General features: G+C 38.2%; 1 protein-coding gene across 1 annotated transcript; it reads left to right on the top strand.

Moving 5' to 3' along the window:
* The first annotated feature begins 409 nt into the window (after positions 1-409).
* On the top strand, positions 410-20554 carry LOC122182338. Its single transcript, XM_042875515.1, has 5 exons — positions 410-421; positions 1910-2092; positions 4874-5027; positions 19431-19552; positions 20408-20554. The coding sequence occupies exons 1-5, from the start codon at positions 410-412 to the stop codon at positions 20552-20554; spliced, it is 618 nt and encodes a 205-aa protein (XP_042731449.1).
* The last annotated feature ends 6368 nt before the right edge of the window (positions 20555-26922 follow it).

Genomic DNA, 26922 nt, shown 5'->3' with positions numbered 1-26922 from the left:
GGAACAATTAGGGGAGACTGAGGGTGAAGTATTTTGGACAATAATACTGTGTGTTTAAACACTGGGTGTTTAAAAAGAAAAAAAAACAGTAGAAGAAAACAAGAAGACAAGTGTAGCTGAGCAGATAACTTGAATTCTCATTACAGTGTCATTTCATTGAAACAAAACCATTGAATCAAATCTCAGCAACTCTGAACAGCTTATTTTTCTTGTCCTGGTGTTACCAGTGTAATTGCATTACCTTAGCCTCATTCACCTTCTTGTAGCATGGATTTCCTCTCTTAAAATCTACTGCTTTCTTTCTGGCTGTTTCACATCTGATTATACACTCTGCTCAAATTATACTTCTAAATACTGTTGCTAAGTCTTATTTTGAACTGGTTGTTATGTCCTTAATTTTTGTTAGGACATGTGGGCTGATGTAATGATATGATTATCAAGCAGTGAATTAATTCTAGCTGTAAATATACAGTGGTAGACAGCTGGGTTTAATTCTACTAAGGTTTTTTGAAATATGAACATAATCCTTTCTGAATAGGTGAGCTGTTAATAGTCCATGGCTAGTGTAGTATGAGAATAATTTTCTTTAGAAGAATGTAGCTGATTTTATTCATACAGAAGATGAATAGTTTCAAAATACAGAGGAAAAAACAAACAGGGTCTGAGGACAAATTTATTCTATCCTGATTCCCTGGTGGAAATTGCTGTGCAACTAGAAGAGACTGTCACTCAGTTTCCATTCCTGTTTGTAAAGGATCTCCAAATGTACAGGTGAAAGTTTTTTTGATAATTCCTTTGTATGCACTTTTTAAGCCTTTCTCCTCTAATGATACATTCTGTTCCTTTTTGTAAGGTTCATGATGTGGGAAGAAGAGTGTTCTGTGAAAGCAGTTACCTGCTAAATTTTATCTTCTATAAGAAATTCAGCACATCTACAACAAAATCAAGCATCTTTTTTCAGGAAATGTATGGAAACACATTTGAGGAATGTTCTACTTGCCTAGGAGTTTGCTGCATGTTTTCTGCCTCTCACAATGTGCCTTTGTCAGAAAGGAATTACTCAGTGTTTAACACATTGGGGGGGGGGGGGGGGGGGTGTGCGGCACTTAATTGTGCATTTGTGAATACTAACAGTAGAGTTAGTCAAACAGCCTGAGTGCAATAATAAGGCAGTGGGGCTGAATATATACAATAGCCAGAGCCTCAAGGTGTAATATGGATGTCTATTGGAAAATGCCTGCAGGGAGCAGCTGTTGTATCTCTTGCAACTTGCTGTCAAGTAAGCTTTATAAAAATAAAAAAGAGCGACCAACCAAGCTACAGTTCTCTTATTGTGCTTGTGTGCCATCCAAAATTGACACGTCTGGATATTTAGTAAATGTGAAATACCCATGGAGTGGTGATTGCAGTTAGGCAGTAGTGTTTGACATACGGAGCAGAGGCTGCTTGAGTAAAATTATTTAAAATGGCCCTGGTATAATTCCAGCACTTTCCTTCACTGAGATAACTGCTTTCAAGTCTTAAGAGCAATAACACAGAATCTGAACCTGATAACAAGCACAATGTGAATTTTCATAGCGTTCAGCTTTTCAGGAGGTCTTTCAAATAAGTATTAACAAGTTTGGATACATCTTTTAATAATTTGAGCTTGTCATAATCTCAGCACTAAACAACCATAGTGTCAGTATGTCTGAATTGGCTGTTTTGTGAGATATGAATGTGTGCCATGTTGCAGATGTTCAGATTCAGCTTTGTGCTTCAAGGAAGCAGAACTTACTAAAACTTTCTTTGTTGGTTTCACTTGAATTTGAATGCCTTACCTGGCAGGAGGGGAAAGCAATTTTGCTGAAGACACAAAGCCTTTTAGTCTCCTGTATAGGCTTTTATCTGGAGTCTGAATTCAGTCTAGAAGGACCGTCTTGGTCAGGCTGGCTGGTCAGATGCCCGTTCAGTTTTGAGAAGTCTTGTTCGGGATGAACTTGTAAGCCTGGCTGCTGGCTGCAAACCGTTTTCCTTATGCTTCCCGAGCACCAGACTTAACTATATCAAGGCTGTTAAAGAGGCTTGTGTCTGCTGTGACATCAGTTATGAGGTACAGACTACTTTCAAATACATGCTCTGCATGTTACAGACTTACTTTGTTCTTTGGAAGCAAAAATCTGAGCCTCTGGATAGTGGATTTTTTTTAATCTATGTGTGGCTACATTTCTTAAAGCAGGAGTTGATCACAGTATGAAAAGGCCAGATATCATATGCCTGTATTCTTTCTTTGGAGCACTAGACTGTGTAGTGTTTTTTGGCGTAGTTGCTGCAGGTGGGATAGGTTTCTCAACATCTAGCTGAAACACAGCTGACAGCTGTGTGTCAGTGTACGCTACAGTACTGCTCCTGTATTAAAATGAAATTCTGCGCCAAAAAGTGTTTATCAGGAAAACCTAATATTGCTGTGATACTTTGGCTCTGAATGTATCATAATCAAGAGTAGCTATTTGTGTTTTGTTGTCTCCATGTAATGTAACCTTATTTGTCTTCAACTGAATCTGAATTTCATCCTGTTGTGTTCAGTAAATGGTAAATTTCAGAAACTGCATTTAATTCCCATGTGTTCCATGTCTGAAAATTGCCTGGGAACTTCCAAGTGGACAAAACCAGGAAAAGCATTTGTAGCACAGCTTCTCCCCAGTTTCTCGTGCTTTCTTTTCCTCTCAAACCTGGTTCCCAAGAGCCTCCCATGCAGGACTTCAGTCACGGTCATGTTGCATTGGGTTACGATTACTTCCCTGAAGCTGGTTACTTCTGTCTCAGCAGCCAGGACCTAGTCTCCAGCTGCATGTCTTCTTTCTTTCCATGCAAGCGATAAAGAGAAGTTTCTGTGCCTGTATTCTATAAATCATATCAAACAAATTTTAGTTGATAGAGGCAATTAATAACACAGAGGTGGTTTCACAAGAGAGTGGTAGTTGGGTGCTGCTGTTGAAGTGATAGTGGGTTGATATTTAAACAGCCTCAAAACAGCTTTCAAAAATGCTTTTCTGAGACTGCCAATTTGGACAGTGGAAAAGTGATTTGTAAGCCTAGACAGTGCTGTATTGCTCTGAACTGTAGTCTCATTTTAAAGCTTCCTCCAAAACCATGCGTGCTTTAGTGAAAGCTGTGAAAAAGGAAGACAGCTTAACTGGAAATAACAAATTGTGTAATCAGAACTACATATCATAGGATACCCAAGTGGAGGCTTTACTGTGTGAGAGAGTCCTGATCTGTCTGGTAGACTGCAGTGCTGCTGTGCAGGGAGCTGAATGCCTTCGTTTTTGTGTGTAAAGCCTTAACCTTATGCAAGAGAGAAGATGTGAAGTATGGCTGGTTGTCTTGAAGACTGAGCCTGCTTTAAGAGAATGCATGAATATTTGCCAGTAACATTTAAAAGCTTGATGGGATTGTGTCATTGTCAAATGTGTGGAGTTCAGCATGAGCAGTCCTTGCTGTCCATCTGAAAGTGAATAGTTTAAATTACTGCAGACCCTTTGAGTATTTGTTTAATAGGTTCCTTCTAAGTCTCAAAATTATGTTTCTTAGAAACTGGTAGACAAATGCGTGGTGATTTTGCCAGCTGTTGTCAGTCATTTCCTTTTGAGTGCAACAGATTTGTAAATTTGCATTTTGAGTACCTTAGCACTTGGAAGTATTTGTGAAATACTTGCGCTCATGAATGATAAATGATGGAAAAGGTTGCTTAAATATTCTATGTGACCCCCAAGTCCTGTCTGATTTAGGAAATTACTGTAGACAAGTGCTTTGAGTTCATCAGTCACTTCAGTGTTTGTCCAGAACATGAATGAATCTTAACATGCTGAAGGAGCAGATTCAGAAACAGCTATATTGGTGTTTTGGAGCTGTGTTTGTGTCTACAAACACTTTCAATGAGCTTCAGATTTGATTTGAAAACAAAGCAGCTCAACCTCCACCCACCCTACATATCTGAAATAACAAGTGCAAAGTAAATTCTAAACGTAGGGAATTTAAAATGCTTTGCAGGGCACGTAATAGTTCTCTGTGCAATTTACTTTCAACAAAAATGAACCTTCACTCTGTATCTCCCAGGGTGATAGTGGTGACTTTGAGTCCTTCTTTTCTGTGGACAGTGTGGATGAAGCAGTCAAGTATTTACTCAATTCTTTTTTTTGTTCTGCTTTTGCTAATTTAGCCAAGTATTAAGACATCAAAAGTACTCTCAAAACAAGAGGCCTAGAATGTTGTATAGAAATGATGAGAGGAACAGAATTTGAAGGATGAGGCTTTGTATTTACGCTAATTTGAAGTCAGTGTGAATGAATGCTAGCTTTTTAAACAGAATAATTTAGACAGATTCTTTTTTTTCCCCAATGACAGTGAAAAATGTGTTTTTCAGTAATTTCACTAGTCTGGGAATGGTTTGCAATTTGTTGATAGCACAGTGCCACCTAGCGACTACTCAGATAAATCTGTGAAGAGATTGCCTTGGTCAGATGGTTCACAGTTGCAAAGAGGTTGTTTTGTGGAAGATTGTGTTCCTTCATGTCTTCCTTCATGTCTTGAGATCAGACTATGGGAAATAATTCTCTTAGTGCAGGAGTGCAGCAGGATGTGCTATAAAGTGTATGAGAGGAGGATGGCTTCATACACAACCAGCTGCAACTTTGGCACTTGCAAAATTCTTGGTTTGTGCAACTGTAAGATCTTTTAAATCACTTTTTGTTTCCCAATTCTGTAATAACTTTTATGCAAAGGAAAATAGTCTTCTTTAAATTTCTTTTTGGTGATTTTTTTTAACCCCTTTTACTCCCTCAGTTAATGTAAATAATCACCATTTTCTTTCTTCCCCTGCATTTCTTTGCAGCTTGATCACATATTGTCCCCACCACCTATGCCTTTTCGAAAATCCAGCAATCCAGAGGTCTTATCTGGCCCCGGAAAGTCTTTCAAATATAAGAGGCAGCTGAGTGAAGATGGGAGACAGCTCAGAAGAGGAAGCCTTGGAGGAGCTCTGACTGGTGAGTTTGGGGTGTGGGCTGTGCCACCTGGAGGTGTGGCAGATGTAGTGCTGATGGCACCTTGATCTGGCCTTGCGGCCAGACTCTGGAGGAGCTGTATCCCCACCTGAAGCTTCTATAAAGTCTCTTCTATGTTTGGTCCCTCATAATCGGTGAGGTGAGCTTATTCTTGAGACTCTCTCTTTGTGGAGTGCTGACAGTGCAGCCTGAAAGTACTCTGTTTCTTGAAATTTCCATGAAAATTTGGCAGACTGGCAGTTTAAGGGTTATTTGAGATACGCTTGCATGAATTCATCCATAGGATTTGCATATGTCTTGTTTCCTCGAAGAGCTGAAGTACACAGATGGTCCCTTTAGACTGATTCATTAAAGAAAAAGCAGTTTGGTCTCATTTATCTGGTGGATCCTTCCCTCCCATAAACAGCTTGGCCCTTGGCGTGGACCATGGCTTCTGTTCTGCAAAGCCATCCATGGTAGCAGGTAGGCAGGGCCCCCTTGCCCTGATGTCCCTGTGTGCTGCAGTGGAAGATGTACAGTGCAGAAGTTGTGACTGTGACCTGAGAGTGTATGGCTGTGATGCTCACTGAAGAGTGCTTGTTATTGAATGTGTGAGTGAAATGAACATGAAAACATGGGGACAAATTGCATATTCTAGATAAAAGAATTTTTAACTCACTGGAACCTAGCAATTAAATACATTCCTAAAATGCAAAGTGAGAGGGACAGTATGTGTTGGTGAATTTTCTGAAATTGATAAAGTTGTGGCACAGTATCTTGTTTTGTCCAAGTTTCATCTGGTAGCAGATGAATTTCAAAGGAGGGAAAGCTGAATTGGCATGTATGTGAGATGAGATTGTCTCCTGTCTCTGAATTGTATACAGAGTTGAAAGGCAGTTTTACTTGGGAATGAAAAATGGCAGATATAGCTAACCTTCCTCAGTGAACTTTTGTGAAGTACTTTTAAAATATTTGCTTTTCTAACTGACTTCTCACCCCTCTCCTTGTCATTATGTTGGAGAAAGCCCCAGTAGCTAATACAGTACTTTTTTAATGTAGTTTGTAGTTTAATGTCGTCTACAAAGCTGCGAAGTAGTGACAAGTGTTTTAAGAAGATTGCTTCATCATGAGTTGTTTTATGAGGATTTTTTTACAGCAGTCTAGTAGTATTTCTGATCCACATGGTCTTTAGTAAGACGAGTGACTTGCAGCACTGTGACATGTTTGATTTTTGTTGACTGTATCAGTGAAGTCTCTAGTGTCTCTGTTACTTTTTAAAAAACTTGATGTGAGGACCACGGTGGTGTTTTCCTGACAATGGAAATTGCCAGCACATTACTTATTATTTTAGCAGGAGTTGGTGTGGGTTTTTCATTTTGTTTTTGTTCAACTTTAAATTAGGCTAGCGGATTCAAAAATTGAAATTTCCTGCATAAACCCTCCAGCTAATGAGGAGAAGGCAGCCTAATCAAAAACAAATGAAGCAAGTGTGCTCTGCAGCTACACTCCACAGTCTTTATCTCTGTGCCTGAATTATTGCTTGAGGTTTTTATGAAAGGAAACGGATATACTTTTTGTCTGCTTGCAATATGTTGTGTGGAGTTTTATATCAGGATTTGGGAATATGGTGTGCAGTGATGTTAAACTGCTTTATTACTAATGCACTTTCAGTGAACCTGAATACCCTAGGGCTTTAGATTCATAAAATACTTGAAATATCTTAACAGCTTTACAATACTGATTAAACTAATCAAAGTCATTCTGATGACAAAAAGTCCTTATCAGGATACAAAACAAACAAACAAAAAAACCTGGTGCTGCAGATACAGAGAACCACTTCCTCAAATTGTTTAAAAATGCTCAGAAAACTGAAGTTAATTGTTTTAATGTTACCTTGGATTTGTATTTGTCCACCTCTTCTGGCATAATTAAATTTCTGAATTATTTGTAGTTTCTTCCATGCTGAACTGTCGACAGGTGGTTTGAAACCACAAGTGTCACAACATGACTTAAAAAAAAATTAAAAAATGAGGTGGTGGTGTCAAATTATAGAATATCATGGGGTGGGAGGGACTCACAAGCCCTGACATTGAAGTGAGTAATTTTACTGACTTGTCCTTGCCCTTGGCTTGGGTTAATTTCTTCTCTCATGCATTTCTTCCTTAATTTCTCTGAGTTTCCACTTGTAAAAAGATGCAGATTGTCCAATAAGGAAAAAGTCTAACAGTGAATCCTGTAAAATGGTTTGGAGTGGTATTTTTTGAATACTGTAATGTATAGTCTCTGCTTGTATCATTCAAAAATGTTAGCTTTACTAAACTTCAAGAAATACAGAATGTAGGAGTAAGTAAAGCAAGAGAAGATTCCTAGTTAAAAACTTTGCAGGATGTGCTTATGCTGATGCTTGTTGTTCACTCCAAGTGTTAGGAAAGCTGTTAATTGTGTTTTCTTATTTTGTCTTTCCCTTCTCCATTAACAATACAGAATTAATGTGCCATAAAGTGTTAGTAGTATTAATTTTTTATTTATGTTTTTATTGTTAATTTATACGAACCAGGATATTTCAAGTCCTGCAGGGCTGAATACTAATAGATATAAATAGAGGTGTTTTTCACCTCTGGGAATAGATACCAAATAAATGAGTTTATTGGGCTTTACAAGGAGGAATAATGCTATGTGCGACATACGAGAAGAAATAAAATTTGCATTGTTGTAATATATTGGATGAAATTTACAAAACTTGAAGGATTTCAGTTAATGAGAGTCTATTGCTCTGAATAGGCTCAGGTAATTTAGCCTACTTATTTAAAGTAATGGGGCAGTGAGAAAAACTGAGAATAGTGTACAAGATGATCTTTCAAATGGGATATCAACACAAAGGATACAAAATCGGTATATTTGGAGGAGAGCTAGGATGGAGACTGAGCTTACATTTAGCATTGTTTTGGGGAAGCTTGCACCCAGCATTTTTTTTTTTTTTTCCTGAACTGCACTGTTTTAAGCAATCTTTACTTAATCTGCATCCCCAAGGAAGGGAAGGAGGATTGAAAAGAGAGGCAGAATTTGGAATAAAAAGAGTTTACTGGATGTTGCCTGATACTAGCCTAGCAAATGTACTTTGATTGCTCTTGTTGTGAAGTACCAGATGTACTGCTTAATAGAAAGAAAGGAATGGCAAACAGTATTTTGCAGTTGAAGTTGCTAAGCAGAAGCACTCATAAGTTCAGCAACTTCAGAGCAAAATTATTTTCTACTGGCTAACTTGGAAGCAATTTGTGACCAGCTCCTTTTCTGTTTTAAAATACCAAATGTTTCCAAATTGTTATAAAGTTTGGGGAGCAGAATTGCCTATGCATTCTCTGGACTCCTGGTTTGTTGCAGTACACCTGCACACAGTTACTGGGGGACTTGCTGTGCATTCAGTGTTTGCCTTCCTTCCTCTCTGCTGTTTCTGCATACTGGCCCCTGCCCCATTCCCTTTCTACCTTCCCTTCATGCATATTTTTCTGTAAGGTGTTGGCTGCATTCTTTACCTGGAAGTAAATTGGAGCTTGGAGTTCTGCTTATGCCAAAAGATTGTATAAAATATGATCCTTGTACAGTCTATGCAGCTGCTTGTGTAATAGTTCTTTCTCAAAGATAGAGGAAAGAGGTCTGTGATTCTGAACAGTGCTGCTGCCCTTTGTGTGCCATGGTGATGATGACGCAGGCAAAGCCTGGTCAGATGGGGTCAGCTCTGCTCTTCTCAAGGCAGTTGACTCCTGTGTGAATGTAAATACCTCTCCCCCTTGCTTTTTAGTTGTCTTCTTAAGGATTCCAAGCAATGTACAGTCTTGCACTTTAAAACTTGTTTCTGATCAGGAGAAAAGATGTTTAATTAAAAAGCTGCTTTTCTGCAGTGGCTGGTTTTCTTGATCTCTGCAAACATCAAAGGGCTGTCTACATGCAGAGGGGTTTTGGCTTAAATTGTCTGCAGATTTTAGTTTGCTGTGTTCAGAGAAGCTTAAATAGAATTCAGAAAGTAATGTGGAAGGCTGAGAAATTAGATGAGCTTTTACTATGGAGGAAGTTAACCTGGGAAATCACTCAGACAAGCAAATTGAATTGGCCTTGCTTTCATATTCCATTGCCGCTCAACTTGCACTGCAGTGTGTGGTGCATCTCTGTTCAGTTTCCTCAACTGCTTTGATATTACGTTTGCAGATTGCTATCTTTCTTTCTACTTCTGCATTGCATGAATCCACATCACTGGCAAGAGCTTGCATTTTGCGGAATGCTGCAGCTAATCCAGTTGTGTCCTATGCTTCACAGTTAGATGTATAAAAAGAAAGCAACCAACCACTAAACTTTGTTACTTAGATTTTGAACCTTTTATCTCGCCTCCTGTTATCTCATCAATAATTGCCTGGAAACAGACTTGCTGCTGGGCTAATTGTCTCTAATTGTGGTAAAGCTGTTATCTTGCTAACCATAAATTGATCTTACACAAATACTAGTGAGATAATGCATACAATTTTCATTTTACATTGTCTTTAATCTGAACATCCTGCAGCACTTTTCATTAATGAACTTAAGTCATTATCTAGTGATGAACTAAAGACTAAGAAATTTTGGAATGCATGTATTTTTCTTTGTTCAATGTTTCTGCTTTGATCAGCTTCCCACATCTAAGCCATCACTCATCTAAATGTTGCCAGCAATGATTGCTATTCCCATATAACTAATCTGTGATTGATTTGAAATCAATCTGGGTAGTCTCAGTCTGATTTTTTTGCATTAGAGTTTCATCACTCGCACTAATTAGCAGAAAGATTAGTGTTATGGGCCATGAAGAACAAGCTGTTCTTTGTTATCTAGGGTTTGGCATCTGCTGGCAGGACTTGCAGGCTGTCCTGCTGCACGTAGGGGGAGCAGCTGACAGTGGCGGGAATTTGGAGTTCTGGTCTTATGTTGTGGAGCATTTCTTATGAATATTGCTGATAATGCAGATTAGCTCATTAAACCTTAATGTGGGAGGCTAGGTACAACTTGATGGCTGTGGAGAGTTTGTCATGAAATCATGGAGGATACTTTGAAGCCTTGTTGTCACTGCTACCTTTCCATTCTCTGCAACACTTCATCATAACTGGGATGTGACTGTGTTACTGACAGCATTTTTAGGGATTGATCTTTATCAGTAATGGCCAGTTGGAGGACATGAGGCGTTCCTTATTTCATCTTTACTGTCTCAGAATTGCTTACTGACTTCCAGCCTGAGCAGCAGCGCCCCCGTCACTACGTGGAAAGCAGTGACTTCACCCCAGACGCTACAGTTGCGGGGGCGTTGTTTGAGAACCTTGTTGCCATGGATACGGGGCAAAGATGGCTGTGTGTACCGGCGCCCTCTCGGGCATCCCCTTCGTTAGGAAACCTTACCTTCTGATCCTGCTTCCCTTCACACATGAGGCCAGACGTAGGTTTCAGAGTACTGTTCTTGATGGTGGCGGGTGGTTGTTTTGGGACGTCCTTTCCTGCTGGCAGCAGTGAGGAGGCCTGTGGTGCCAGGCCGACGCCATCGGGCCGCAGTGGGGGCTGAGGAGGGGCGTCTGTGCCCAGCACAGCGGCGTGCTGTGTGGCGGGGACACGGCGCTCGTCATCCAGGCTCACTGCCTGCCCTGGGCTCCTCTCGAGCCCTCTGGGCGCCTTAAGTACTTCATGACACATTGTATCACATGTTAAACTTCTTCTGGAATTGGTAGAAAGAGAGAAGCAAGCTTTTCTGTGATTACATACGTGAGAAAATTATTTTTTAAAGCATGTTCTATAAGGCTGTCTTCTACTGATAAAATATGTATTTTTAAATCATTCTTGGTGCGCTAGCGCTTGAGATGACATAGGTTGTATTTATCATTGTCAGTCACCTTTGTCGTTTAAGGCTTCAGTCAACCTGTGTAGTTCAGTTGATTTTGCTTCCCTGTGTGCCTAGGAAGATGATTTCCATATTCTTTGACATGTCTGGATTCTGCATCATGTAATAGTCTCAGATGAGAACAGGAGATACTGTATTCCTGTCTCATTATTTTGCCTTTAACTCCTCGATTGCTGTTTAATCGGACTTGTATCATCAGAACACGAGAAGTTGATTGCTGCTGAGATCAAAGCAAACCACAGCAGTAGAGTGCCTAATTAGCAGATGAATTTGCAAGTTGCCTGTTTTGAAGGGTGGAGAAGTAGAGTTTAGACCTTCTCAGGATTTGCTATAAAAGCAGCTTGAGATTTGTTTAAACAGTCACTTATCATTGTGGAAAAATAAAACAAGGAAAGAAAGGAGAATATGCATGGTAAATTTCTGAGGTTTAAGCTGCAGCCTCTTAAGAAATACCCCAGTATCTGTTGAATTAGATCGTTCAAGTCCCTGCAGTGGTGCAGCTGTAGAGGCACATGTGAAAGAACTTGCCTGGACTTAGTTAATTGATTGGGTTTAACAAGCTGTTTAAGTAAAACTGAGCATTGTGATGATGCAATCTTTACTGCTGCTGGTACCTGAGCTCCTTAGTGCACAACTCTATTTGCATCATAATTCCACACCAAAACAGCATTACTCATACTTGTTTAAGTCTTCTCATTTCACCTCTGTGCTCTGTCCAGTGTCAGCTTCTTACCGTCACTAAGCAATTGCTGTGACCAATTATGAAGGGAAGTTGTACTTACTTAACCAAGACAGATGCTTTAACATGAGTTGGATGTACAGCTGAAGAATGCTTAAGAAGAGAGGAAGGCAGTTTTTGTGTGTAATCCTTGTTGAGTTTTCAAATTAAAAGCTTTATAAATATTTCCTAATGAGGACGGGAGGAGGCATTTCTTGTATTTAAGAGATCAGCTCTTGAATTTTGTGGCTCCTGAAAAAGAAAAAGGGGTAATATTAGACATATTTAGAGTATGGGGAAGGGCCACCTCACTTCATGCTTGCAGTGATGAGGGGTTTAAGCTTAAGCTAAACAAGAGTAGATTTGAATTAGATATTAGGAGGAAATTCTTTACAAAAGTTGTGAGGCACTGGAACAGGACATTGATAAGCTGTGGATTCTCAATCCCTGATCTAGTGGATGGTAATTGATTATGAATGATTTGTCAAAATAAAAATGTAATTTCGTGGAATATCTGTTAGCAGAGGAACTTTTACTAACTAACATGTGAACAGGATTCTATTTTGTATCTTGAGTGTCTTTCTGCTGCTGAAATGGGTTGAAAGAAGTTGCTTACAAGCGTGAAACATTTTCTCTTAGTCTGGAAACAGGTCTAAATCTTCATCCTATTGGTTTCTGCTGTCCAAACTGTGTCCATTTTTAAAGTTGCAGTTGTGTCTTAATTTTGCCTTTGATGGGCCACATTTATTTAATATATGGTCAGATATCACTTCTTCAGCTAATTTTAGAAAGTGAAACAAAGATTTTAAGAGGATTCCGTGGTGTATCAAAAGTGTAAAATACATAATCACCTTTTAATAGGATTTCTTACAGAGTCTCCTTGTACAGTAACAAAAGAAATGATAATGGAGTCAGTTGAAATTCTAGGCTTAACTGAGTGATATTATGCTTAGTGGACAGATTGCTTAAAAGAAAAAGTTCACCTCTTACATCAGGCTAGGAAATTGGCATTGCCTATTAACTTTAACCACGTGCAGCTGATAATATGCTTAACATGCAAATTTTCTGAAGTAGTAGGCAATAAATGAGGCATGAATAAAACAGTAACTCTTTTCCTTGCTGGTAGTCATCTGAAATTGTATTTAAATCAAGTTTTTTTGACACAACTACAGTAAAATAAGGCAAAATGGTGAAATTTTCAACTTACAGTTTTAAATCTATTCACCGTTTTTACTTTTGCAGTTACTGCTAATAGGAATTATATACTTTGATTCCCCATTCAATGGTGTGAGAGTAGATCCTAAAATTTATAGCTTCTGCATTATTTCTTACTGCTGGGCAGCCTACAGCAGTCAAATTTGAAATACTAAAGCAGAGTGCCATAAACATATGGTAAACGGCTGAGGTAGGAGGGCTCTTCCCTTCCCCTGAGAAGCTGTATGCAGGCTGTGTCCACGTGGTTTTGGCTGCTCTGTGAAGTGCTTCGGGCTGCTCAAAGCTGATGTGGCTGAGTCTGGCTTTGGTGTTTTTACCTGTATCGATGACACCTGGTGTGAACTCTTCCTATTTTGGGAAGGAGAAAAGGGAAAGGCATAGAAAGAGGCAGAAGTACCCAACTGTTTCTTTCAGCACATTTCAATCACCTAGAGCTGTCTGCAGTAGGATCCAGTTTTGTCTTCTGTGTGGTTCATTCCTCTTTCTCTTGTACTTTCTCTTGCACTTGCACTTTGTTTCCCAGGAGTGCTGTGAAGTGGAATCATGTGCGGTGAGCTTCTGTACTACAGAGATCAGTTCTTGAGATAGGATCAGTTGTTCTTTCTTAATCAAAAGTTGCGAGGGAGAAGAATCTACTCATCTGAGATGTTCCTAAATAATACGCATCTGTCATAAATATCTGCAATCAATTTCTTGAAGCAAGCAGAACAATTATTTCCTGGCTTTTGCCCCAGAGAGGTGACAGGATGGCTATAGGTTAGTTTGCAGAAACACATTACTGGTTTAAGTTGTTGGACACTACAGTCAGGCGTAGAGCTTTCTCTTTGGGCTAATTGTGTCCATTGTTGCTGTCAGCACATATCCAGATATCTGAACTTCATCAAGGTGCACACCTGTTTTTCATTTGAAACTGTGGGATGGCTTAAAGGCTTTTAGTATTTTCATTGGAAATTATTTCCATTAAAAGCTGTCAAGATGCTTCTTTTGTGTTTATACTTCCGTACTGATTAACTATCTCACCACTGGAATGTTAAATATTGCTCTGAGTATACTGCTTTGGTTAATGCAAAAATGCATTTGTTGTCTGAAGATTTTATTCATCATAAGCAATTGTTAAAATACCCAACTGCTGGAGACTTGGCCTAAGTAATTCTTAATGTGAAAATGGAAATGAATTTTTAACCGTTTTCAGTTATTCTATTAGGATATGGATTTCAGAGGAGGAAAGGAGAAAGGAGAATAATATTTTAGTTTTGTGTGTTTTAGTCCCTTTTGGCCTTAAAAAGGAAAGCCTACAACAAATGTACTCACTTCAGACAAATAGAAGATTCACAGTAATTTCCTTTCCATCTTCCACTGTCCATTATATAGGAAAGTAGATGTTTGACAGAGAAGTTTGAGGGGAAGGTGACACTTTGAACTGCAGTGATGTATTTCCTGGGTCTTATGGGGATTATGTAATATCATTAAATGCTGCCATTACATAATCTGGAGACACCTTTTATTGAAAAGCATTTTGATAAATGTGCTGGACTAACGAGCATTGCATTCAGACGTGGGAGGAGATGACACTGGAAACAAAACACTGTGACTTCAGGCTATCTTAATAGCTACATTGGGCTTGGAAAGGATAGCAGAGAGGCCAGCGAAGCTATTGCAGAAGACATGGCAGGATGTCAAAGGCCATTTTGGGATTGAATTGGATAGCAGTAGGTGAACCTATATTAGTAGATGACTCATCTGTACCAATAACTGATGAAAGTAATGATAAAATTACAACCTGTGTGGCAGTAGTCTGCTGTTACATGGAGATTATGCTGGCCTCTGGTGCTGTTTCTCAGCTGTGTGTGTGTGTCAAAATGCTGAATTACGATGGAAGAGGTGAGCTGGACTTGAGGTCGCACACAAGTCACTTCTTTCACAAAGGAAAGCTGCTTGGAGCTTTGCACTTGAAGGCAGAAATGAATGTAGTGTGAAAATCAATAATGCATTTTGGCTCGAGTTTTATGTGTAATACTGATACTACAGTCACTTAATGATGAGGAAAGTGTGGCTGTGTGTAAATTCAAGGGTTATTAACACAGCTGAAATGTAAAAGGAGAAAAAGGCATACAGTTGTTAATGAAATGATAGTGGGAAGAAGTGTAGGAGTAATATGAGGACAGGAGAAGGCCATATTGAATTTTTGAATAGTTCAAAAATTGAGGTGACATGAAGTTTCTTTTATGTGGAGGAATCCAGGGAGAGTTGCTGGTTAATTCACAGCAGGGGCTGTTTATTGTACAGTGGCCTGAATGAGGCAGAGTTCTTGACCCTTGAAGAGTGGACTGAGTTTTGAAAGAAATAGTTTTCCTTAAGAAATATTGGTGTTCCATTTATTTTTGAAAATGAGAAAACTCATTGCGTTCATTTAAACCATTTCCAGTTTTTCTTAGTTTAAGAAGCATAGCATTAAAAGTAGAGCTGTCATGTTCAGGATATTTTTTTGCAGTTGGATTTCCTGTTGGTAACTGCTGCTGTTCTTGACTCTCTCTGTAGAAAGTTTAAAGCTATTCTCAGATGAGCCATTACCTTTTATTTTTTTTTTTTTGTTATCCACAGTCCATTCCAATTTTACTTATATAGGGGGTGCATTTACTACCTGCTGTTTCTGTGTTTAGAAGCATCTGTGGATGTACACTGTAAAGGTGAACTAGAGTTCTAGACAGTCTGCTACACTTGCCCTGATTTCTGTTCTTCTGGAAGTCTGTTGTGCCCTTGAGGCTCCTGACTGGGGATGAGGATGGGAGGAGTGATCATAACAGCATCACAGCATCACACGTGCTCATGCTTTCATTGGTGATTCTGATCAGTTTGAGTGTTTAATTAGCACCTCCATGGGCACTTCAGTGTTATTTAAAATATTTCTAGAGGTCACCCATTTGAATTCAGTAATGGAATACGAAGTGAATTCTTACACTGCAGACACTGGCTGTGATGTAGAGGTTAATCTGCTTTGCTTTCTTGTCAGCCTTCTTGTACAACATTTTGTTGCTGTAAACATTAGGCTTGGCTCTTCTCCATCTTCTCTGTTAAAATATCATATTTTTTCTTTCATGTGTTTCAGAAAGATAAAAACTGGATAAAATACAGATGTTTTAAGGGACAAAGGATAAAGGCGACTATTGAGGTGTTCCTTGTCAGTGTAGCCTTGCACGCAACAAAGTGCAGAATGCTTCACTTTGCTGAGCGGCTAACGCAAATGGGAGTTGTGCTAATAGCTCGCTGTTTTGGATCTGGCTCCCATTTAAAACAGAAAGTGCAAACATTAATAATGCTCTTATTTCTTATATACCCTTCTGCTTCCAGGCTTCTCTGACTTGTTAAACCCTTGCCCTTTAGGGATCCAAGCTGAAACAAAGCTGGAATACTTTGTGAACAAAATCCAAGTAATTGCCTTCAATTTTTGTTTGGGAGCCCAGTGGGATTCACCTGAAATGAAAATTAGTGCAGTCTGGGAAAGGTCTAGTGTCTTACAGTGGATTTCTCGAGTAGTTTAAAATTCACACTTTTAAAGTGCCGTGGTTAGACAAAGAGTACTGCTGTACCCAGTTCTAGAACAAACTTTGTCATTAAAGCAGATTTCTTGTGTGTGTTCTCCTTTGTTCTTCAGATCAGAGGAAAAGCCTGTAGCTTTTAAGTGCTGATTCCTGTGATGATGCAGTACACCAGGAGTATGCTACAGTGATCAATTTGCAAATTAATTTTCCCCTTTGCTTCTAACAGTTAATATGGAGTTTGTAAGAAATTTGTGTAATGTATGTCTGCTTGACAAAATGGATATTGCCAAAGCATTTTACAGATGTTACCATCAATGGTAATATGTCTTGTTTGTGGTTATGTTTGACTTTGATGAGATTTTTGAAGCATTCTTGCCGTTTCTTTCCAGTGTTTTTATCTGAGAGATATTTGTAATCTGGTACTTGACAATAGGAGTGTCTAGTTTTTGCTTGAGAACCTCATCCTAACATTGACATTGGGGAGAGGTGTCAAAAAGTAAGTAAAGAAGATGCATAGACCTCTTTCGTTGTGGAAAGCATTAAAGAAATAAAACATACCTATTTAAATGCAAAATATGAATAACTTAGTTTTTTTCACTTTATTCCCACCTTTTTCAACCCCACCCCCTGCTGTGGGAGAAGCAATTAACCATATGAAGTAATGGATAGGAGTTATAGCTGTATGTATATGCCACTGGCACATTCCAGTTGTGTCATCAGTGGAATGCCAAAGACATGCATGTTGAATCAATGACTGCAGCTTTTTGTGGCAGTCCTTAAGTTGAGGATGAGTAAGGACATGTGAAAAAAAAAAAAACCTGGAATCCTGGAGAATTGCATACTTGGGCATAACACTGCATCTTTATCTACATTTTTCTACTTGTGTTGCTCAAGCTGTTAGCAAGTTGGGTGAACAGTATGTACAGGTTCCACTTTACCAGTGTAAAAAGACTATCTCGTTTTGTTTCTTGGGGACTCTCTACTTCCAGAAAACTCTTTGCAGAGGACTCAACAACTTTGTGGATCTGCTGTTTAGAAGTAATGTTATAAAACTAAAGATCTTGATTTTCAGGCAAAACAGAGGCTTCTTACCAGAGCACAAATCCTATGACAAAGTTAGTTCTCTGTTCTCAGTTGTTTTTTGAGGGTGCAGTGACTAATGGGCTAATGTGGCAATATTAGCATTTCAGGAAACAGGTGCTTAGTTAGTATATGTGATTTTTTGAATATGATTTTTAATCACATGTTCAGTCAAAATCTTACATCTTATTTTTGAACATAGACTTGATTGGGAAAAAAAGAGAAAGTCTTTTGAATTGTCTCTTTGCATCAACTTGATGGTTTCATGAGTCAGTTGCTTGAGTAGTGTGATTGTCCCACTTCTACATGGTTTTCAGAGATGACTGGATCCCGTGATCTCTAGAGGTCCCTTCCAATCCCTGCAATTCTGAGACTGAGGATTTAAACATTGACATGTCGGCTAAGATCATCCTCTGTAGTCTGTTATTCTGTTTTGTGGCAGAGTGTGAAAATAAGCAAAAAGGAAAGGCATTATTACATGCTTGACCTCTTAATATTCTCCACTAAATATTCTCTCATTCGAATATTCTCTGCTGCTTCTTTGCTACTCAGAGGCTTCCAGAAATAGTTTCTTCCTACTTAATAACTCCAAGAGTTCTCTTTTCTGTGAGCTTCTGCAGTCTCTCCTCGAAAAAGCAAAAGTTTTGATGTTACAGAATCACTCAGGTTGGAAAAAACGTTAATGATCATTGTGTCCAACTACAACCTAACCATACTACCCTAACCCTAACAACCTTCCACTAAGGCATGTCCCTGAGCACCACATCCAACTGGTTTTTGAACACATCCAGAGATGGTGACTCAACCACCTCCCTGGGGAGTCTATTCCAGTGCTTAACAACCCTTTCTGTAAATAAGTGTTTCCTGATATCCAATCTAAACTTACCCTGATACAACTTGAGGTCATTTCCTCCCATCCTGTCACCTGTTACCAGTGAGAAGAGACCAGCCCTTGCTGTATGTAAGAGACCACTCTTGCTGTATGCAACTTTCAGATACTGGAAGAGAGCAGTAAGGTCTGCCCTCAGCCTCCTCTTCCCCAGACTGAACAGCCCCAGTTCCTTCAGTCTCTCCCTCAGTAGGGCATATTCTCCAAGCCCTTCATTAACCCTTCTTAAGATCTTAATCATTTGACAAAGAGTTTCATAGTTCAGTCATTTTTGCATGAAATAACATTATCATTTTTGGAACAGCTTCCCATTTCCATCTGTTGCCTTACTCTGGAAGAGGCAGCAGTGATTGTTGATATTCCCCTTCTTTCCTGATAATGATGCCGTCTTCTGAAAATGTGTGATTCACACAACAAAATGCCTGTAATAATTCAGCCTTTTAAAGTATTGAGAGTAGTCTTCAAAGACAAGGGGATCCATCTGTGTAGAATTTTTGATGTAACCTAATCAGTTACCGCAGTTGATCAGAAGAGATGAAACTTTAACTGTTCTCATGTTAGCCTTAGAGGATCGTGGCTTATCATAGCTCTTCAAAACAAAAGTATGAAATGAGTTGAATCAAGCTTTGGATTAATAGCAATAGTTAAAAAGGACAACCTTTAGAAATATATGTATTATTATTTTCTTTTAATTGTGGCTAGCATTCAGAATTCAGATCTGTTTGGTTCAGTCCCACCATTCTGAGTGTTTGCATCTGTTGTTTCATTGATCACGTTTCAAAGTTGGAAAAAATTGATTATGAAAATGTTGGGAAAAAAAAGTATTTGCATAAGAAAAGTTTAGCATGTGGAAGAGCATCATTGAGGGGTGGCAGGTGAGTACTGAATCTGCTTTGATGAAATTGCCTGTGGTCATGACTAGTGATAGAACAAATGTTTGAAAATGGTGAATGCCTGTGGAAATACAGCTAAGAACTTTATCTTATAGTAGACTGCCTATTACGTTGCCTCATTTGCAACGCCTAATGTTTTAACACACTCTCTCTTAACTTCACAGGCAAGTATTTGCTTCCCAATGCAAATGGACATCAGCTATGGCAACCTGCAGAAACCACCAATCTTGTTCGCATGCGCTGCCAAGCACTTGGGCAGTCAGCACCTTCACTTACTGTTAGTTCGGTGAGTAATTTTTTTTTAAAGCTATGAGCTTACAAACAAAAAAATATTTCTTGCATCTCTGTAATGTCAGAATCTGCGAGGGGATGGCGATCCAACCAGAGTTTATGTCCAGGTTAACCTCTTTTCCTTAAACTGAATCTTTCCATTAACTAATGCATTCCTGCGTATAGCACTGCTTAGTATGTTGAGTGTGGCTAAACAATGTTTATAATAGCAGAAACTGAACTGCTTTGCTGGATTTAGCATAAAATCTAGTTGCATTTAATGCAACTGTATTATATAGCTATTTGCATTTAAATGGTTTCTTCCCTTAAAAATAGAAAGAAGGCATGCTTTTTTAGATGACAATAGATGGTAACTGTCCTTTCTCCTGGGCATTATTTTCCATCAGTTTATTTGTTTCTGCTTTCTGCAGGACTGTGTCCTCAGGAGAAAGTGATAATATGAAGCATGAACTTAATTAAGCCTTTTGGATAAAATAATAAGGGGAGAGAAAGGGGAAGATATACCTCCTACATTTGAACTTCAGACTTTTTGTGTTCAAGTGTCAATTATCCTCTTCATGCTTCTGCTTAAGATCTTAAAAAGTGTTAAAATTCAGTGCAACACACCATACTTAACCCATGTTTTTCTTTGAACTCTAGTTCACTCTAGTGAACGTATTTTGTGTTGTATAAGAAAGCAAAAGTATGTTATTAATAATTGCTCTCATCTGTTCTTTGGCTGATTACGAAAACTTTTTTTTCATATCTACTTGAGAGGAGAAACTTTTTTTTTTTCCATAAGGAAAACTTGTGGGTCAAAGATGACTATGAGCAGACAATGCTACACAGGTACCATTGTGCTGATTTTTAGGATTATACTGATATGTACATGGCTGGTTTATCCACAAAGCTACCTGAAATAATGTTTCAAGAACAACAAATCAGCACTTACGGGTATAATTATGATTCGTACTTGATGCTGCTGCTTATTATCTCTGGCTCTTTGGAATGGATGTGATGTATTGTATTGTGAAAGCTAGAAAAAGAATAAAACCACCCTTCACAAATAGCTGTCCTTCCCTAATAAGCGGTGAGGTCATGCTAAGCCTGAGTACACAAGTGTTTGCTGCTTTTCAGCATGCTTTTTACCTCTTCTCTTTTTCTAAAAGAGGCAGACAGAAAAACAACACCCAAGTTATTGCTGACTTACACAAAACAATGTTAAGTCTGAATTTGCAAGCATCTGTACTTTAGTGTATTTGATTTTTGTTGTCGCTTTATGAGTGTGAATTTTTAAGAATGGTCTTATGGAACTTGGAGGGTAGTTACTATATAAAGGACTTTTTTATATGGAGTGTTACCAAAAGGAAACAAAATAAGAAATGTTCAGTATCTGTGGAAGGCTGTTTTACTTCTGAAAGGGCCTTGCCTCCTACTTTCTTTTAAATAGTATAATACTGAAAATATGTGTCTCTGTTAAATATGCCATTAACTTCAGCTAAATTGACATAATGTTGACAGTTATTATGAGAACTGTTTCAAAACTAATTATGCTAATTAGAATGTAACTACCAGTAATTGCATGTATTCAAACAGCACACCAACACCCTTTTGTGTGGCTTATTCCCCAGATGCAAAGCAGACATTTGTTCCTTGAGAAGCTGCAAAATTATAGCTTAGGTAATAAATGATTGAAAACAAATAAAATACATCCTTTAGAAACACTAATTGGTTAGACAGTATCAATTGTGCTTGAGCAAATGACATAATTTAAAAAAGAATCTTTATTTCATTGAAGAATTGTAGTGAATTCTTCAAATCATTAATTGCATGGGTATTTAGTATTTAGTTTTATCTATTGAATTTGAAGAGTAGCTGATTTTGTTTTAAAATAAAATTATTAGAGAGCAACAAAAACCTGTGTCTGAAATTTAGGTTACTTTAAATTTTAGCTCTTTCTGCCCAGGAATTCAGGTCTTCAGTGCTTGGTTATGTATGTGAGCAGCTATTTAATATTCTAAAAGTTAATAATCAAATCCAAGGACTGCACTTGTAAGAAACTCAAATAAGATATAATAGAAATCTCTTAAGTTGCTAATCTTAAGTCTATCTCTTATCTGAAATCTCCCCAGCATAGTTAAGTAAGTACTTTTTAGAAGTATGAAGTCTGAATTGAGGAAGTTGTTTGAATGCTATGCTGTTGTATAGATCTGAATACCATGTTCTTGTTTGGCTTAAAAAACAACTTGACATCAGAGTCTAATCACAGAATCTTTTTAGAATGGAAAGTATTTATTCCTATGAAATGCTAAAACTGCCAAGTTATTATACCCAGATTTCTCTACATCAGTTGCCTCTAGCATTTAAGACTAGAGAGTTGTTCCCCCCTGTGTATTTCATTTCAGCTATAACTTGCCCATGAATATGTATATTTCTTTATCAGTATTTGCCTTCTAACAAATTCTTAATTGCAGTTCTAATTCAGTAGTTAGTCCTAATTTGGTGGCAAAGGAGGAGACTCAACATCCATCTTTGTAAACACTTCTATATATTGAGTATTTGTACACGGAGAAAGGCTGGAGCAGATGTGATCCAGAGCCATAAGACTGCTGACAAATGAATGCATGAATTTGTCGATAGGGTGTCCTGTTCCACACAGATGTCTCTTATTTGTCTACATTGTTTAGTATTTGAAATATTCGCTGCTCATTTCAGTGAAAAACGTATTTGTAGAGTCAACTGCTTGACAGAACTCTAAAATGTTTGATTCCTTTCCTAGATTCCTTCACTAGAATGGGCACAATTCATTCTGATGCTATTCTTGCTCATACTCAAAAACAGAGGTGGTGACCACCAGTGTTAAACTACCTCCTATAAACTGTTCTAGATTTCATGGAACTAAGAAGACCTCTAAAGCTACACAGTACCATTGTGTAGGACTAGTAAATAAATGATAACCTCTTATACAAGCCTGACCTAGTTTAAAATGTCTTCTAACCAATAGAAAATGTAACTTACAAGCATGCCCTCTTTGTGTGGAAATGGGTCTTCTCCCATTAGCTTCTAAGCTTCCAGTTAATAGAATGTATTTGAGCTTAGGCTGGAGCTGAAATATGTTACTCCAAGTAGTTTGGACACTTTATTAGAGATGAAGGTAGATTTAGTCCTTTTCTGTACTATATTAGAATGTTGAAATCCAGTAGAGATGAAATGTGTATAGGAACAAGCAGTGCATCCCTATTTTGCACGTGAATGCCATGCTACTATTCTGTAGGCATAATGACCTTTCTCCGTCATGGGAGGCTTTCCCCAAACTGTGCGAAGGCTCACTGGGACTACTTTTTCCTGCCAGATAATGAAAAACCTGGGTCTTTTAAAATGATCTTCCATAGCATACAGTGTCAGCTGAGCATGCTTTATGCTTTTGGATTTTTGTTTGATACGTGGGACCCCCACAGTGGAAATCATTAAGCTAAAACATAGTGCCTTGCCCCTAGAAGTAGTTCTTGTTACTGTGCCTTAGCATAATGCTCTCAATAAAGGCTTATTCTTGTTTGTTCTGACAGTTGAGTTATAATTATCTCTTAGAAAAGAAAAAAAATCCAACCCACCCTCCCCCCCCCCCAAAAAAACAAAAAACAAAAAAAAAAAAAAAACAAGCAGGAAAAAAAACGAACAGTGGAAAGTATAGCAAAGTCACATCATTAACTTGTATGCTGGTAAGAAATGAGAGTATAGATGGTTTGCCAATAAACTATATAGCCAGAAGAAATTGATGTGTAATCAATTACACTATTTGATATTTGGATGACTTTTTGGAAATAAAGTGTTTTTCAGCTTGTTTTTAGAGGATAACTGGGAATATAATGATGGTACTTTTTGTAGCCCTTAAGGGGTTTTACTGGAGTGGAGGAGATAGTAAACAGGATAAAAAGAATATGGGGAGTGGAGACTGGAAAAGTAACTGGAACTGGGATGGATGTAAATAAATTCAGTTACAGTGCTGTCTCCCAGTCCCCATCACCAAAACCAGCAGAAAACTGTCTAGTGTAGCTGCTCGTCCAGTAACTTATGATAGTTAAAACACTGATTCATGAATACATTCTCTTTTGCTTGAAAAGTATGTGCTGGTATACAGATTTGCTGTTGATGTTCTGATTTCTGTTCTCCAAGCACTTGATAAAATTTAAAACTAATTACAGCTCTGGATTTAAAATGAATGACAGAGTAGGTGCTGGGAAATAAGAACTTAGGCAAATCTTGGTGTGTTGGGTAGTGGTTACACTTCCATTGGCACTCAGGATCTCAAAGTTAACGGAAAGATATTGATAACCTTAGATGTGGGTGCTCCCTGTGATGACTGTGGGAGCAGCAGTAGGTTAGCTAGAGTTCTCATGTGAACTCACAACCTCTCTTCTACTGTTCTTAGTAGTCATAGGAATTTGGTACCTCAGTTTTAATTGAGGCATATATTGTCAAGAAACTTAAACCAGAGAATTGTAGAATTTTCTTCTTGATGCTACTCGAGAGTAATTATTACTGAAGGAAACTGGGTTTCTGCTGTGGCATTTGCAGTTAACAGAAATGGAAATACTGAAACTCTTTCTGAGCTTTCTCTTGAAGTTTGACCTGAAATGGTGAACTTCGCTTGCAAGCTGATGAGGTGTATATCATTGTGCTCAATTTTATTTGTGGAGCAGTATCCTCGGATTGAGGGATAATTAAGTGTGGCAAGCTTTTTAACTGATTTAGTAACATTTGTGTTTTCTTCTCAGTCAATCAACATGTTTTTATGCCTGTGGTACTTGCAGAGTGATTGTAAGGTAGCAGCGGATGTAAGCAGACAGTGTGGGAACAGTAACTCATCTTCAGACTGAAGTTCTCCTGTGGTTCTGATGATGGCAATAACTCTCAAAACAAAGAAGCTCATACAGAGGCACAGCTGACTTGCAGACACTGGGGTGGGAGGGAAGATACAATTCATCCACTCTGGTAGGAATGGAAATTCCTCGTCTGATTTTGCTTACAGAGGTGTATAGGATTTTTCTGCAGGCATTTTTCAGCTTGAGAATATACTGCAGAGCCTTCTGCTGTGTTTAGTATGACTCCAACTTCTCGTGTCCTAAGTTTCTAGGCTTAACAAGGAGATACAACTTTACTAAGTTGTAAGTGGGCTGATTGCTGCAGGTTGGGCTTTGTGTATCCGGCTGGATATTTGTATTTCTGGTTTTAGTTGGACTTCTTAAAACGTTCATGAAGTCGGACATCTTGCTGTAAATTAACTTTTTCTCTTGAAAGTGGATAGGAATGTGGACTTGGTTATTTGCTGTGCGAAAGATGAGCAGCTACTGGTTTACTGGACCTGCTGATGTTTGTGTAAGACCTCAAACAGTCTGACACAGTAGCCACTTAAATTGTTCTACGGCCACTGTGTTTGTTTCACTCTTTGTACAGTCACAGTGGGCTATGATTTTAGAGACAACTGTTTTCATCTCAGTAATGCTAGGAAATGTTCTGCTTGTTGTTTTTTTTTTTCTTGTTTGTTTGTTTTTTCCCCTCTGAGCACAGTATGTCCTGGTACACCATGGTAATTTGTGTGCCTGTATTCAGATGCACCATGTTTTTTTTTAGTGTAGCAGTACTAAGAGCATTGCATCCATTAAGATTTTTCTTCTGTTGTATTGCGGAAATGAAGGAACCTAGAAAAGCACAAAATTGACTTAAGTGTCATTTGAGTAAACAATGTAATAAGCAACAGGGGATTGGTTAACTGCTGCTCTCATGAATGCATTTAACCTCTTGATCACTGCTGAATGTCTGCAATTATGTGGTGCAGTGGAAAATAGGATGTGGTCGGTTAAGTTCAGAAATGATGATTGGCTTTGTAGCGAATAGAAAAACTTCACAACAACATATAGCTAAGAGTGGAAGTAAGGACTGGTCACGGTTTCCTCATTTTGTGTTAGGTTATCTTTTAAAAAAATGGGTGAGAGTTGGTAGTAAGAAACAAAGTTGAATTAGAAGATTCTTTGCTGTAAATAAGGGAGGAAAGAGAGACAGCTGAAGTTAACAGATAGCTAATTTACAACTGGAGCAGAGATGAATTTGAGTGCATTTGTAATTATTTGGCCAGGAAAGCAGATGCAGGCAAACATCCCTAGCGTGATGATTCTTTCCTATAATCCAACAACTGTGAATACATGTGTTTTGGTATGCTGTTTATACACACTCTCCTGTACATGATACAAATTAAAACTAGTAATTTAGTAGATCTAGTGATAAGGTAAAACTACAGAGCATTCCTTTTGGCTAAAAACTTCCTTGGCTTGCCTGCTTTGTAATGGATCCTAGGCCGGTGGGAGTCAGACTTCTGCAAAGTGCTTACCTTTTGAATTAAGTTGAATGTTAAAACATTTAACTACTATTCCCTAATGAAGGAGATTGCTTTTGTGAAGAAGAATGACCATGCAGTGAGTGGGAAGTGTTGAATTTTAGAGGGTAAGGAAAGGCAGAATTCATTAAGAAGAATTAAACATCTGTAAGTGAAAGCACATTACTACCATTATGTCTTTGATGAAATATTGAATTATTGGAAGCATTAAGAAGCAAAATGGGGTGTTTAAGAAAAAGAAAAAGAAATAAAAAGGCTAGGTGCATAATTGTTCAGAGTGATTTAAAAATGAATAATAATTTAAATCCTTCCCAAGGTTAATAGTTGTGTTTGAAATGCAGGTCTATTCTTACTGTCTTCACGTACAAACTTCCAAATATCGAGGAGGGATTATTCAGAGAGTAATTGCTATTGTTATTGTCTTGCCATGTGAATTTCTTTTAAGTCTTTGCTTCTCTTATAGGGTTCTGAATCTAACATGATCTGTTGAACTGACTGTTAGAAAATGCCAGTATTGTGAAATCAACTCAGAGGCTTCTTTTTTTATATTTTGTCCTTGAAGATTGAAATATAGTTAGATAGGCAGACCTGCAGACTCTGTGGCCTAAAATGATACAAATGCTATGTGTTTGCTGTTCGACGTTTGATGGGGGAATACAGAGACAAGTAGTTTTTTAATTTTTTTGAAGGAGAAGCACTTTTGTATGCATGTAATTCTTTAGTTCCTGTTGAAAAGAGGTCCATGAGAGAAATAAGACTGTATTCAAATGTGTCTGTGGTTTCACAAATAAATTATGGTTTGGAAAATCAGCAGGCTCAGTGATTTGCTAGAACTCTTAGATTGGCTGTTTTGGTGACTCACTGCACTTTGCCATACTAAGGAATACAGTATTTGATGCAAAAAGTGAAGTCATTAAAGCTGAAACATCAGTTGTAACCTGTGTTTTCCTGTGTTCTGTTATTGAAAGGAAGGTTGATTACTTACAACAGTTGTT

Source organism: Lagopus leucura, unplaced genomic scaffold (genome assembly GCF_019238085.1).
Source record: "Lagopus leucura isolate 7727_CA_CO unplaced genomic scaffold, USGS_WTPT01 Super-Scaffold_100014, whole genome shotgun sequence".
Taxonomy (NCBI): domain Eukaryota; kingdom Metazoa; phylum Chordata; class Aves; order Galliformes; family Phasianidae; genus Lagopus; species Lagopus leucura.
Note: the sequence above shows the minus strand (reverse complement) of the source record. Positions and strands in the feature narration are given on the sequence as shown.

Bases quoted from the DNA above. Each gene is read 5' to 3' on its own strand.
- LOC122182338 (XM_042875515.1), top strand. The intron at 2,093-4,873 runs GTACAGACTACT...ATTTCTTTGCAG, and splicing joins GCTGTGACATCAGTTATGAG to CTTGATCACATATTGTCCCC. The intron at 19,553-20,407 runs GTGAGTAATTTT...GCTGATTTTTAG, and splicing joins CTTCACTTACTGTTAGTTCG to GATTATACTGATATGTACAT.